This window comes from Eublepharis macularius, chromosome 8 (genome assembly GCF_028583425.1).
Source record: "Eublepharis macularius isolate TG4126 chromosome 8, MPM_Emac_v1.0, whole genome shotgun sequence".
In the NCBI taxonomy this organism is placed as follows: domain Eukaryota; kingdom Metazoa; phylum Chordata; class Lepidosauria; order Squamata; family Eublepharidae; genus Eublepharis; species Eublepharis macularius.
This window is the reverse complement of record NC_072797.1, coordinates 40,248,425-40,263,073: the sequence shown is the minus strand read 5'-3', so window position 1 is coordinate 40,263,073 and position 14,649 is coordinate 40,248,425. Positions and strand designations below refer to the sequence as shown.

Below are 14,649 nucleotides of genomic sequence, written 5' to 3'. Positions count from 1 at the left end.
AACTAGACATGATAGTGGCAAAGCTATTGAAAGTTAGGATGGGATTAATTAAAAAGTAGAAGCAGCAGCCAAGAAAGAGATGATGAATTCTCCTGCCCACTGCTTTTACTTTTACGAGCTGCCCCCCCCCAACCATATTTTGCCTGGTTGGGTCCCAAGACCAGAAATAAATTCAACTGAAAGAAACAGATAGAGCTTTGAGACAAAAGTGATAGGCGCTGGAAGAGTCCAGCAACCTTCTCTTGCTTGCTGATTCTCCATTATCTGCCCTCAGCTCTCTTTAAAGCTGTGAAGTGCAACTTGTAGTCAATGCTATGTCTGGTTAGCTGTTAGACTCAGGACGGAGTGACATCTGTCTGAGGGTACTGTGGTGCTGCAGAAATGTAAGGTGTTCAGTGGTCCTTAATTGTCCCATCTTTTGCGAACTAACAATATATAGAAAAGTTTTCTAACAGCCTCTGACAGTACTGGTTTTCTTTTTCTCGCTTTCCCTGGTAAAGGGCCTTTACAGGATCAATTTCTTTTGAAGAAAGAGAGTGCTGAAAACACATTTTGACATATAAGGACTGTGTCTCTAGCTGGGCCTTTTATACTTCTGGCCATTTATTTGTTTATTTACTTGCCTCATTTATATCCCACCTCTCTCCCCAGTGGCGGACCCAAAGCAGATTATGTCATTCTCTACTCTTCCATTTTTATCCTCAAAATGACCCAGTGAGGTAGGTTAGGCTGAGTGTGCGTGACTGGCCCAATGAGCGTCAATGGCAGAGCAGGGATTTGAACCTGGGTCTGCCAGATCCTAATTCAGCACTCTAATCAGTACACCACAGTGGCTCACTTACGTGTTGTGATTGGTTTTAGGTTTACTTGGAATACTGTCCTCTGTTGTGACTTTGATGTTGGGGAAGAGGGGGGGTCATCTTGGACTCTCCATTGATTCTAAAAAGAAGACTATTTCATATACCATCTCTTTTGCAAGAATTAAAAATTTATAGTGTTACTATGACTTACTTAGCAGTATTGGGATTAAACAAAGTCTGTGCAGTAGTAATAGAAAGGTCTGAAGAGCTAGACTGGCAAATACTAGTTATAGTGTTGTCAAGGGTAGGAAAATGCTTGAGCAAGTACAGAATTCCATCTAAAGTCTGCTTCTTATCCACCATGCCCATTTTTACTCTTTAGGTGTATGGAATGCCACTGGCATACAGTTTATGGTGGCAGATGTTTCCGGTCAATACAAGAGACTAATTATACTGGTGTCACTTTCTTAATTTTGGCATTGTCAGGGGACTCTGGCCTATTAGGGCAGATGTGACATTGCCCTGTTAACTGTTCCCAATCACTAGCTCCTTTCTTACCAGTAGTCCAGGTGGCAGCTGGTAAACCTTAGTCATTCTCTATCTTGTCCTGTTTTTGAGGAACTTTGCAGACAAATCTTTCCCCACTAAGACTCATAAACACAGCTCCCCCCCCCCCAACCCAAGGCATAGGTTGGAAATAATCTTCAGACATAAAGAAACACTGGGAGAGAATCAGTCCTAGTGTGAGCAGTCTGCCTAGTTCTCCGCCATTTAATATGTGCTTATGATTAGTAAAATCATAAGGCATGTAACTAATGCGCTGCAGGCCGCAGTAGCAAGCCACCCAGTTGGGTGAGACGTTGCCAGCTCCTGCCCATGAGACTGGAATGTGAATGAAACACGAATGGATTGCCAAGTGATTAGGTATGATTGGTTCCTGCCCTCCCTGCTGCGGATGTGTGAGATTCCTGACAAGAAAGGTGCTTGAGGGATTTTCCTAAAACAAACCCTCGGACATTCCTTCTTCCCCTCCTCATTCAGAATTGATCAGAACTCCAAATGATCAAATCCTATCCAGCAATCAAGGGCCATCAATCATCTCTGATGTTCAAACTCTTCCTGGGAAAACCTAATTTAGTTCTTTATCCAACCCCGGAGACACTTAAGCAAAACTAGTTTCATTGTACAGCACTGGGAATGACTAATCTAAACCTCTCCTGCTCTCATTGTCATACCCGGAATGCCAATCAAGGTTTCACAATCCCTTTGTCTATCCCAGGAGATAACCATTAAGGTCATTGTCTGTTGGGCTGAAGTCACCTTCCAGTTCCAGGGCCCATTTTGCCCTGTAATTGCTTGGGCTTTGCCCCAGCCAAAGTTTGCGCACTTACTTGGATCCAAGTGCCGTACCCTCAGAATTCCTCTGAGCCTCCTGGCAAGGAATGCTGGTCATCTAAGCCTCCTTCCTCCGCGGACCTCTCTACTCCTCTGATAGGTAACTATTACTTGAATCCTACAACTATTCCACATTTTTCACTACTTTTCCTAGAACTCTTATGTGCCTGTGATTTTTATATATTTACCTCTTGCTCCCCTTTAATAAAAGAATTTCTGCTTTGGAAAACACCAATCTAGTCAGATTCCTTGGGGAAGGGACCTGGTATACATTAGTGGAGGATCTCACTCGTTACTGCCACTTGCAGCTTTCTCCTTGTTTGCCAATTCCCCCTCGTTCCAAAGAGACCCATCTAGGTAACACTAGAGGGAGCTAAAAAAATTGATAGGCTTGTCCGTTAACCAATCAGAGACTCAGAAGGACAACAGACCAGCCCCTGAGCTAGCATGCTAGTGCTTCACTTAGGGTTGCCAGCTCCAAGTTGGGAAATTCCTGGAGATCTGAGGGATGAAACCTGGAGAAACCTGGAGAAAGTGAGGTTTGGGGAGGGAAAGGACCTTGGCATGGCATAATTCCATAGAGTCCACCCCCCAAAGTAGCTATTTTCTCCAGGTGAACTGATCTCTGTGGCCTGGAGACCAGTTGTAATTCCGGGAGATCTCCAGCCACTACCTGGAGGCTGGCAACCCTAGCTTCACTAGTGATATGAATGGGCATGATCTATTCTAGACTAAGCTGGACTGCTGCTGTTTTTGCTTACAGCAGAAGAAACAGGTCCTGTTTACATGGACAATAGACCTCATGCTGCTGGTTAGGAGGGAAGAAGCAGCCTGGGCTGTGAAGTTGGGTACTTTTCATCTCTGCTGCAGTTATTCTATTCTTTCAGTTTATATAGCAATTTAGAATTGATTAGTTAAGATTAGATTGTTTAGTGCATTAACTGTATTTTCTAGAGTATTAACTTGGTGCATGGAAGTACAGTCTGAGACAATACATGGTAATTTAGAAAGTTGGGCAAAAATTGACAACATCGTAATATAAAGCATTCCACATTATCCTTTAAAATTCTTTTTTCTAGTGCTGTGTATGTATTGTTGACAGGAGGACTGATCAAGTGTGCTTAAGACCCATATCAGTTACCTCTGTTCATCTTGGATGTGTTTGCTTGGGTGCCATTTCTTCAAAGATACGTTATGCTGGGACCACGGTACTCAAGCTTTTATGGCAAAGGCAGCATCAGGGCCCTAACACAGTTTGGATCTCACCTCTGCATTGGAATCTCATCACAGTGCCTAATTGCAGAGTTCTTTAGTGGATGATATGGCTTGACTCTGAGGGGGAAATATCTTACATGCTTTTCTCATTCGGCAGGCTTCAACTACAGAGATACAAATTGGGCCCATGAGACTGACACAAGATCCTATTCAGGTAAGATTTTATTTCATTTTAACAATAACAATTAAGTTCAATATTCAGTAGTTCTACTGAAAACCTCTAGCTGAAGTAAAAAAATATATTCATATGATTTTTCAGAGACCTGATGGTAACTTTCATTACATATAGAGGAATACCCAGACTGAAGGAACCAATATCACACTGACATTCAGTGAAGTAGGCACTCTGAAAAATAAGATCTTGCTGAACGTTAGTTCCACTAATTTCTTATGAAGGAGCAGTCAGTCTACCAGCTTTGACCATTTAATCATTTGGCCAAGTCAGTATACGGGGTTGTCAGGTTCCCCAGGGCTGAAAGAGGGGGATAGGAGGTTGTGGGAGGGGTGTTCTGGTGGGATCTTACCTCTCTCATGTACTACATGTGCATGAGATCTGAATGCTCCCATGTCCCACTGGGACATTTTTACCATTCAGTAAAAATTAACCCCAAATATAGCATTTGCCAGTGTGATGTGGGAGCATTCCAGAGTGCACAGGAGTACCTTTTGGAGTTTCCAGTCATGTTCCCACCCACCCCTACCAGCCAAGTGAGAGGTGACAGAAGGCAGAGGCTGGAAGCAGGGGGTCCCCTTCCCCCACTGGGAGGCTGGTAACCCTATCAATAGAACAAAAAAATCCTGAAAAGACAAATTAAAAAATACTTCATATTTCCCTTTTTTATGTTGTCCAGTGCTTTGGTCAGACATTTAATTTTAACAAACACGTTGTATGGTGTGTAGTGTACAAATTCTAACCACTGAGGAAGGCCTCATGGCCAAAACGCATTTCATTTTGATTTACATATATTCTTTCTCATTAAAAAACTATACCTGGTCATAAGAAAGATTCCTGTGAATATGTGACATCCCTATATGTACAAGTGTAATTATTTTCAATAATGTACTAGGGGACTATGCAACCAAAGATGATAGATTTTTAATACACAATATTTAATATTTAAAATTTAGTTAAATATTCTGTGATTTAATATATGTTTTAGCTTTTTTTGGTTATAGACCTCGATGTTTCTACACACAAGGTTTTTCTTTTTTTCCCAACCTCTTTGGTTACCTGTTTTTTTCCGGGTTGAATTTTTTTCTTCCACCTCCCCTTGCTTTCCCCCCATCTCTTTAAAGAGATCCATCCCAGTGCCTCTAATCTGTGGCATTAAGTGGAATGCAAGGAATATGATTAGCAGCTAGAAAGTTTTTGTCCATACTTGTATTTGTATTTGGAAAAAAAAACAAGGAGGTTGCAAAGAATTTAGACTGTTGTGTCTCCTCTCCAGTCTGGTCATTTGATATGAAATTAAGTTGCACTTGGTTCTAACCAATGATTAGACAATGACAAAATTTTCTAAAAGAATTCTGCAGTTAAAACTGCATGAAGACTTACTTCCCTGGAATAACTGATGTGTGAAGACTCCCGGAAGCACTAGTTTCAGTAGATGTTACAGCACAGTTTACAAAACAGAATTCTCCATTTCTAAGGCTGTGTCCTGAATTGTTATTATTATTTTTAAAAAAATATTTATATCATTTATAGTCCGCCTTTCTTGCTGAGACTCAAAGGCAGATTACACAGTGGTCAAATCCACATTACTCATTCTAAGTCGCATGTTCCCCGCATTCCCCACGCAATCCCGAGTGCCGGTCACATTACCTCATTAAACAGATGCATTTCATTCGCATTTCTCCCGAATATGTGGTCCCAGGTTTTCAACAGGAGTTTCACGGTGGCCGTGAACGGACCAATGTGCAATTTACGTGGTTTTTTTAAAAACCACCCCCCTTCCTGTCTCTCCGGCCGTTCCTAGAGTTCCTATTGGCTGATTCAACTTGCAAGTGCTCCGTAGTCTGCAAAAGACTGTTTTTGACTTCATAGCATTGGATTTATTGATTATGCTGTTTCTGAATCAAATCTGGTAGTTTGAAAAATCATTTTGGGGTGAATCCATCCTCAGAACGGACTCGCGAAACTTCCTTTTTAACTGTTTTTTATTTTTTTTATTTTATATTACTGTAATATCGAAATTACGAAATATCGAAATAATGACACTCCAAGGAAGTGAAACTTCAGTAAAATTCAGGCACTGAACTGTCCTGCATAGGAAATACCCACGAAAGCTTCCCACATGCTTCCAAATTTCCAAAAAAGAAACGGGAGAGAGCCATCAGTGCTGTCAGTGGGGGAAAGAGAGGCATCATTATCTTCAGTGATGTTTCTTTATAAGGCAAGATCGAAATAACAGAAAAGTGCGCTCAAAAAATTTTTAAAAAATGGGCGGGAAAAAAGGTCCCGCCCAAAAAAAACGGTTTTCGAGCGGCCGTGTGACCGGAGGGACGCGCGAGAAAGACGGATTGGAAGCAGGAATATGAACGAAGAGGAAAAAATCGCGGATTGGAGGCAAACGGAAGATATCCGATAGACATGCGGGTAATGGGTGAATGTGGATTTGACCAGTGTGAGATTAGCACAATCAGTATCAAGAAAATTTCCATACAGTATCAAGGACATTTCCTTAAACAATGCCATAGGGTAAATAAATACAAGTTTACAAAGACATAGGATTATTAGAAGTTTGCAACATATTAAACATGTACAGCTACCAGCACCTAGTTTTTTTTACTAGATTAGTCACATGCTCATGTATGTTGTGTTGTAATGGTATAATTAATCACCACATCACTTATTGGGAATGCAGCTCTTCAGATAGCTTTAGATAACAAAAAAATCAGTGTTTTTCCTCCAACCCCCTGAGAGGGTTGCTTTAACTTTCACCAGGTGAATACTGTGGATGTACACAGTTAACACAGATGATGATGCTGGCTCCCCCACCCCTTTTTTTTTTACAGGCTCACACATTTATTTTGTTACACAACAAATACACAAAACTATACGTTAACAAAATATTACAAACAAGTGGGAAAAACAAAAAGCAAATACAATATAAAAGAAAAATCAGGATGAAACAATAAAAATGGTTACAATTATGAGTATACTTTTTTAAAAACAGTTTTAAAAGAAGTTTTTGTTGCTTTATTTCCTATACCTGTATTATTTATTAAATCAACTCCTCACACATTTTAGAACAAATCTTCCTAACCTCTCCTAAAGGATGGCCTACCGAAATGAACAGGGCAATCTATTCCTATGAAGTAGAGAGGTCTTTGAAACATTTGACCTTTCACACAGCAGGACTTGTAGTTGAGTAGTTTGAGCAGTTCTTGGCGAAGCTTATAAACACTGAGCCTTTTCTTTGTTTGCTTATATTTAATCTAAAGGAAGTTTGTTTTCTTCTTAAATTGCAACATGGTTAATGATGGACTGCTATGATTAATTCTTGAGTATTCCAGAGCAGGCTGGTTAGACCACATGGCATTGGATGTATAATTTGAAACTGCTAATATTTCTTACAAAACTGACAAATACTTTCCGTTCCTAAAGAACGCTAATTAAAAACATGATTTACAGCATCACTGTTTTACCTAGCACTGCTTAACCTAGCACATTAACTGTCATCATTGCCTTTAGGAAGGTGGCTCAAAAGGAAAAAGACATGTGAAGGTACTTAAGCCTGTAGAATTTTAAGATACTTGGAAAGGTTATCTCCTGGAGACAGAATGCCCACAAAAATGTACAATGGGTTTTTGGTAACATCTGTATTGCACTGAGTGGAACAGACTGGGGCAGGGACTTAGTTTGGAATATACTTTGTCACAACTACAAGTAGACAGAGAGGGGTCAGAGGGGTCAGACCTTCCCCTATCAACTCCACCTGGACTGAATTGAGACCCAGACTTTCTGTCTCATTACCAATGCTGATTTGTCCACACCCACTACCCCTCTGCATACCCAACCCTATCCAAACACACCTGCTATTGTCATTCACAAGCTATTGTCATTTAGTATCTGAAATCACTCCACTCTCCAAGATATAAGATGGACTCACATTCTAGCTGTATCTGAAGAAGTGAGCTGTGACTCACAAAAGGTCATACCCTACCACAAATTTTGTCTTATAGATGCTACTCTGTTACTTGAAGTGGTCTCCTTGCATAAATATGATTTATGGGGGGAATTAGCTGGCAAGGAAGATGGCTATACGAGAGGCGGTAACTGGAATCTATCACCTATGTAAACCAGGTCCCAATCCCAATAAGCCAAGTGAGTCTGGTGCTTCAAATCAGTCAATAACTTTTATTTTAAGGTACAGAACTTCATGCACATACACGCCAATTACTGGGGGAAATAACCACACGCAGACACAGAGAGAGTCCTAGGAAATGATAGCCAGAAGCCTAGGAATAGATCAAGAGGGAGTAATTATATCTACTTATCCTGGAGAAGGGGTCCAATCCATAGGAGAGAAGCTTCAAACATCCTGCGTCGTCAGCCCAGAGAGGTGTGGAACAGCGCTCGTAGATCCAGGAAAGCGAGCAAGCATGAATGAAGAGAGACTTAGGGAAAGTGCCCCTAAGGGAGAAGCCAGGAAGCTTGCATGATTTGAATGGGGCCAGGACCCTACCTTTATAGGTAAAATGTACCCTAAGTCAGAGGAGAGTTCTCCTGGCAGTTAGGACAAAGAGTCTAATGGTCGGTTCCTGGGTGTAACAAAGGATTCGAATACTTTGGTTGATGGCTGTCAGGGTGCATGCAAGCAGATGCAAAACTAGTTCCAGCACTGCACAAAAGGGACAGTTTTCCTGATGAAGTACTGGAGCCAGGTTAAGTGTTTTTGGGGAGGGGATACAATGTGCCAGGAATGACTGTACATGCTCATGAATGCCAATTGATTAATTCCTCAATCACGGATAGGAAAGCTCATCACGGGAAGAGGGACAGGAATTTGTTAAGTGGGGGTGACTCAGCGAGACCTTTATTGCTCTGGACCTTCCAGTGCATGGGTGGACAGTGAGACCAGTCAAATCACAATGCCTCTGCATTCCAATGTGGCATTCCGTACACATCTGGTTCTCCAGGGCAGGATCTGGCAACGACAGGGTCTCTCTGGTTGGCAGTGCTGCAGCCATTTTAAACTCACTTTTAATATCCTGAGCAGTCATATGAAAACTGCTATTAAAATGGCGGAGGCCAGGCTGACTGCTCACAATTGGACTCTTGCTCTTTTCTGCTGCTACAGACAGACTTACACAGCTACCCATCTTGATCTAACTCTTTTATAGTTGGTCAGTTATATAATTCGCATATGTGAAAAGTCCCTGAGAGTCTGAAGAATGGAGCATTGCTTATTAAATGAATGTCAGGAGCACTGATGGCCCTGAGGTAGTCCAGTGTTTCATTGGATTTTCAGGCTTCCTGTAGTGATTCAGTCTAGACTAAACAACGTTCAAACTCAGAAACCAATCCAGAAACAGTTGTTTTATAAGGCCTGATGGGATCTTCTCAGGTCACCTGGGCTAAAAAGCTGTAGTAGGCCGTCTGGCGATATGAAGAGAGGTGCTGTAGAGACCCAGAGATCAGGATAAGAGTTCCTTCTGCTCACAAGCTGTTTCAGTAGTTCAGGGAATAAGATACTTAGGCTGTGTTGCCAAAATCACTGCTTGGGGAATCCTAGGACATTGTGCTTTTGTTCCAAGTTGTAGCATTTTCTACCCAGAAAAAGCAGTCAGAGGGATCCTGCAAGAAAATGTTTGCTTATATCTTGACTGTGTATCTACTTTCTAAATATATGCTTGAAAAATAATACCAGAGCAGTGGGAGTTGCCTGACAGCATTTAGAGCTGGAATATGGGTGCTTCGTTGAAGCTGTTCACACCCAGGCTGCCCTACTGGTATTATTATTATCCTTGCCAGGGAACCCAAAGTAGGGTTGCAAGCTCCAAATTAGGAAATTCTTGGAGATTTGGGGAGTGGAGCCTGGAGAGGGTGGAGTTTGGGGGAGGGGAGGGACCTCAGGGGCATATAATGCCATAAAGCCCATCCTCCAAAGCATCCATTTTCTTCAGGAGAACTGAACTCTGTGTAATACTGGGAGCTCTCCAGCCACCACCTGGAGGTTGGGAACACTAACCCACAAATGCACACACAGCGATGTTTACTTCTGAAGGCTGTATGGCTTTTCAGGCTGGTTCATCCATTGGCTCCTTACAGTACGTCACATGATCAACATCAGAATTAGTTTATAATGAGAGATCCCATACCAATTTTGAGACATGTAAAAGATAATGCGATAGTGTCAACTTAGGAAATGATTGAAAGACATGTGATACAATAATTTTGTTGAAGCTAAGCTTTTCTGAGTCTGATCAGTGTCTGCACAGGAGATTTCCTGGGAACCCTATTTACACCACCTTGAATTCAAGGATGGAATATGTAATGTTAGTCTGTCTTCTGTGTTTTATAGGTGTTGCTGATCTTTGCAAAAGAAGACAAACAGAGTGATGGGTTCTGGTGGGCTTGTGATAGAGCTGGCTATAGGTGTAATATTGCTCGGACACCGGAATCAGCACTTGAATGTTTTCTGGATAAACATCATGAAATAATTGTAGTAGATCATAGAAACTCCAGATACTTTGATGCAGAAGCCATCTGTAGGTAATTATAATTATGCTTCATATGAACTTTGAAGTACAAAGATATTATTGATATATAGTGACATGATGTCCATAGATGAGTTCTTACTAAGGTGGTAAATCTGTTTCTGTGCTGTACCACTTCAAAATGCAGATGGGGGCCACATTATCAAATCTTTCTTTATATAAAAATATTCATTCTGTCTAGAAAGCTTGATATCAAATGGAAGGCTAGGCTAAAATAATTCTTCTAACATCCAGGTTACAAAATAAACATGATGGCAAACTGTCACCATTATGAAGTGTTTTTAAAATGCCACATGGTGGCTCAGATCTCTCCCCCCCATCCATGCCTTTTGAAGAGGCAAACTAGCTGTAGGACACACACACACACACACACACACATACAAGTGGGATAAGAGTGTTGTGCCACAGGCCTGGATGTCATTGTAAAAGCACTTGAAAAGGGAGACTGAAAATCTGTGCTTGGCTACAAGTTTGCTGTTACGTTTAGTTTGGCCTTAAATTTCTGTATTAATAGAATATTCTTCATGGAGGAACGTTGAATGAAATGGTTGCAGCTGAAATCATAATCTCAGGTACAGGTTTACCATTTTAGTAAGAATTAGGCCAATAACATGGAAATTGATTTTGTACGGGAACAAATAAAAACCATCCTTGGATGTCAGTAATGGGGCGGGGGTGAGATAATGCAACTATATTCAGAACCAGTTTATCTACCCTTGGCAAGTGAATATTCTTTGTTGCATTATATCAAGTTATCTCATCATCCAAAGCCTACATTTTTAAAATTGTCAAAATCAAGTTCATGTAAAAGCACGGTAAAATTAATACTACTTTAACTGCTCTCAGTTTTTGGAAGTTATAGAGTATATCAGCTATACTTTTCTGAGTCCCATGTTATAGGCTAGAATGCAATGAGACAGCCCAGAACAAAGAACATTTGTACTGTCTTCTGAAGTCTTGTTGCTGAAGAGGCAAGAAAAGATTTTGCATATAACATACATGACTTGCCTTTCTGCAGAGAAAACAACAAATAAAATATGACAATACATGCTGTTCTCCCCTATACATACAAGATCCCAGTTATTTGTTCAAATATGGTGTTTGGCCTATTAGTGTATGATGCTGAAAATTGTTTCCTCAAATATGACAGAGAATTTCCTAATTTCAGGGCAATCCGTGCTACAAAACCCGCTGAACATACTGTAATATTATCTGTTGTTCCACAATCGTAAGTATTTATGAAAACTCTGTTACCTCATTCCTCATCTAGCCATATCGATTTAAAGTTATCTTTGCAAAACGTTGGACTTAATACCCACAAAGCTACTATTTGTAGTATCTGTGAAATACATGGAAATAAAATTCCATTACAACATGGAATTTTCTGTTGGTTCCAAATTACAATTTTCACAAATTGTAATAACAGTAACTACATTTCCTTCTTGAAGTTAATCATAATATTTTTTTGAATTATTTTATTACTAGCTTGTAACATACAAATCGTAATATTTTTGTTACAAGGAAGAAATTAAAACCTACAGGAAAGCCTTAGGGTGATCTTACAGTGCACTCCTAAGAACATTTTCCTGGAAATAAACCCTATTGAGTAGACTTGAGTATGATTCTGAACTGTCATAGTATTTCAGGTCTCTGCTTTCCTGTTCTGCTTTCCTATAGATCAGCTGACCAAGAAGAAATCTCTGTACTCCCCCTTCTCCATGCAGGTTTTAATAGGGTATGTAGAAGTTATCCTGACTTTCTTTAAAGTGATAACCAATTCATTAATTTTCAGCAGTCATTTTCTTTCAATGGCTAATTGTTTGTCTTATCAGCATAAATCCATGCCAAGTACAAGCTGGGAGCTCCTCCACATTTTAACTAATATGTTTCAGCAGTGAGCAGATTGAGGAAAGCCTGCTAGACTGAAGCAGATCAGTGTTTCAGTGGGTAGAAATAAACTGACAAATAAAATTCTGCAAGCCTAGACATGACTCCCTGTGACAGATGCCAAGAAATATGTGTGTTCCTTTTGAATTTGGGCTCTCAAATATTGTCATATAAACTTCCAATGGCCAAGTCTTCAATGTTTGATGGTAGAGTGGCCCTAAGCCAGCATTGATAAGAAGAGGACTGTGGAACTGGATGGCATTCTTCCTTCAGGGTCACTACACTGGGTCATGGAGGAAGCATACGTTTGCTGTACCAACTGCTTGTGGTCCATAAGAGAAACCTGCTCACTCTGAAAACCATGGTTTGGGGGGAAAAAAAAGATGTACTTTTTCTAAACAAAGAAAATACTATTCCTATTTGGCATATGACAAACAGATTAACAGTGCCATCCAAAGAACAATGGACAGAGTATATATAAGAGAATTTGAATATGCTTAGAGTAAGAGATATAATACATATATGATTTAGAAGAAGTTAATGGAAAATAAGTTAAGTAATAAGATAGGTTAAGGGTTGGAAAGCTGTTGGAAGTCTATAAGGAGGGGGGAGGGAAAGGGTGGGGGTTGAAATAAATTAGGTATGATGGGGAATGTATGTAATAACTATGTACTCACCAATAAAATTTTTTAAAAAAACAAAACAACAATTTCCTGGGAGCAAGCCCGATTAAATAGACCTAAGTAGACCTGCTTATTAGGGTTGTGCGCTTTGGGTTTCCGATTTGGGTAGATTCGATATTCCCAAATCGGCCCCAGCATCCCTGAGCCGATTCAGAAATACAGAAACAAAGCTTTCCGAAGTGCCTCATAATGCTTCAGAAAGCTTTGTGTAGAGCAGCAGCTACTGCAGCACATTTCTTGCCGTTTGCTAACAGCAAGCACACCAAAGCGGTTTAAATACCCGCTTTCAGGTTATTTTGGTTATTCAGGTTATTCTGGCATTCGGGTTATTCCGGATTGTTACCCAAAGCTGGAAACCCGAATCTTTTTTGGGTGCAAATCCCTACTACTTAGGATTGCTCTCTAAGGGCTAGACTACACAATATGCCCAGAGCCAAACAGCAGCTGCAGGTTATGGTGCTTGTGGGGACCCAATTCAGCTCCGGCCTATGGCATGGAGGAAAGGACTGGCCCCTGCCTCCCCCCAGTGCTATTTTCCTGAGCCCAGACAGCCTACAGGTAGAGCTATTTGCCCCACTCTGGAGCTGCCTGCTCATCCGACTCATTGAAAAATGGATTGTGTAATTTTGTCCAAAGCCTCAGCTCTCTGCATTCATTTCCTATCTCTCCCCCACTCCCTGTTCCATATTTTTTCAATTGTTGGCCAACTGCAGACTTCTTTCCACTCTTTAACTTAATACCTATTTGTGTCAAATTAGTCTTTCCATAATACATTTTTCATATGCTTCCCACTCCAATGTCTTGTCTTTCTTATTTTTTATCTTATTAGATTGTGAGCTTATAGACATCATTGTCAGACTGTATTATTTATATGCTAGTTGAAGTTTCCCAATAAGTAGTATATGTATCATTTGTTATTACTTAACGAGAGTTTCCAAAGAAGTGTTAGGCCTATTGTCTAAAAGCTTAGTATGGAGGCCAGTTTGGTATATTGTTGAAGGGTTAGACTAGAATTGGGAGACCCAGGCTGAAATCTCCACACTGCCCATGAAACATACAGGGTGATTCTGGCCTAGTGAGACAGTCACACTCTCTTTCTTGTTACGAGCATAAAATGGAGACAAGTGAATTTTGTATGCTGTCCTGAGCACCTTGGAGGAAGAACAGGAAAAAAATTCTCTACCCCACAAGCATGGTTTGCAAATCCTGCCTGCCCCCCCCCCCACAATCATTCAACAAAATGGGGGGGGGAAGGGAAATCACAGGATGGACTGTTTAGAATTTTCACAGCCAAAATAGTGAAGTTTCAACATTGGGCCACAATAATGGCTTGCTTGCTTTCCCTTTTTTTAAAGTAACGGGCTTGAAGAGATGGCCCAGTTAGATACAATTTGCCATTTGTCACTGCCGGAATACTAGTACATCCAGTTAGGCAGAAGTGAGAGAGAAAACAAGGAATTTGTATAACTTTCTCGAGAACTCTATGCAGCAAACAGAGAGAATAAAAAGGCAGGCATTTATGCTGTTTGATTTGACAGAGATATTCATAAACATATCCCAAGGCCGTATGGAGAAAATAGTAAGAAATATATAAGGGAAGAGGACCAGGATTGTGTAGTGTTTTAATATCTGTTTTACAAGTTGTTTTATTGTTGAAGATTAGAAACATGCATGTTACTCTCATTCTGGAGTCACTCCATTGGCTGCCCATCAGTTACCAGGCTCAATTCAAGGTTTTGGTTGTCACATACAAAGCTCTCATGGTCTTGGTCCCTCATATATATATATGGGAGTGCCTCTCTCCCTATGCTCCCCATGGTAGCTTCGCTCATCTGAACAAGGCCTTCTGCAAGTGCCACCCTGCAAATGAGCAAAATCAACATCTG

The 14,649-nt window shown here is 40.7% G+C and overlaps 1 protein-coding gene across 1 annotated transcript in view; it reads left to right on the top strand.

Annotated features, from left to right (window-relative positions):
• PDE8B (phosphodiesterase 8B) overlaps nucleotides 1–14,649 on the top strand; it is a 70,984-nt gene that overhangs the window by 19,631 nt on the left and 36,704 nt on the right. The window contains exons 3-6 of the mRNA XM_054986754.1: nucleotides 3,568–3,624; nucleotides 9,998–10,188; nucleotides 11,362–11,421; nucleotides 11,871–11,928. Of these exons, the coding sequence (XP_054842729.1) occupies nucleotides 3,568–3,624; nucleotides 9,998–10,188; nucleotides 11,362–11,421; nucleotides 11,871–11,928 (366 nt within the window). The remainder of the gene's footprint in view (nucleotides 1–3,567; nucleotides 3,625–9,997; nucleotides 10,189–11,361; nucleotides 11,422–11,870; nucleotides 11,929–14,649) is intronic.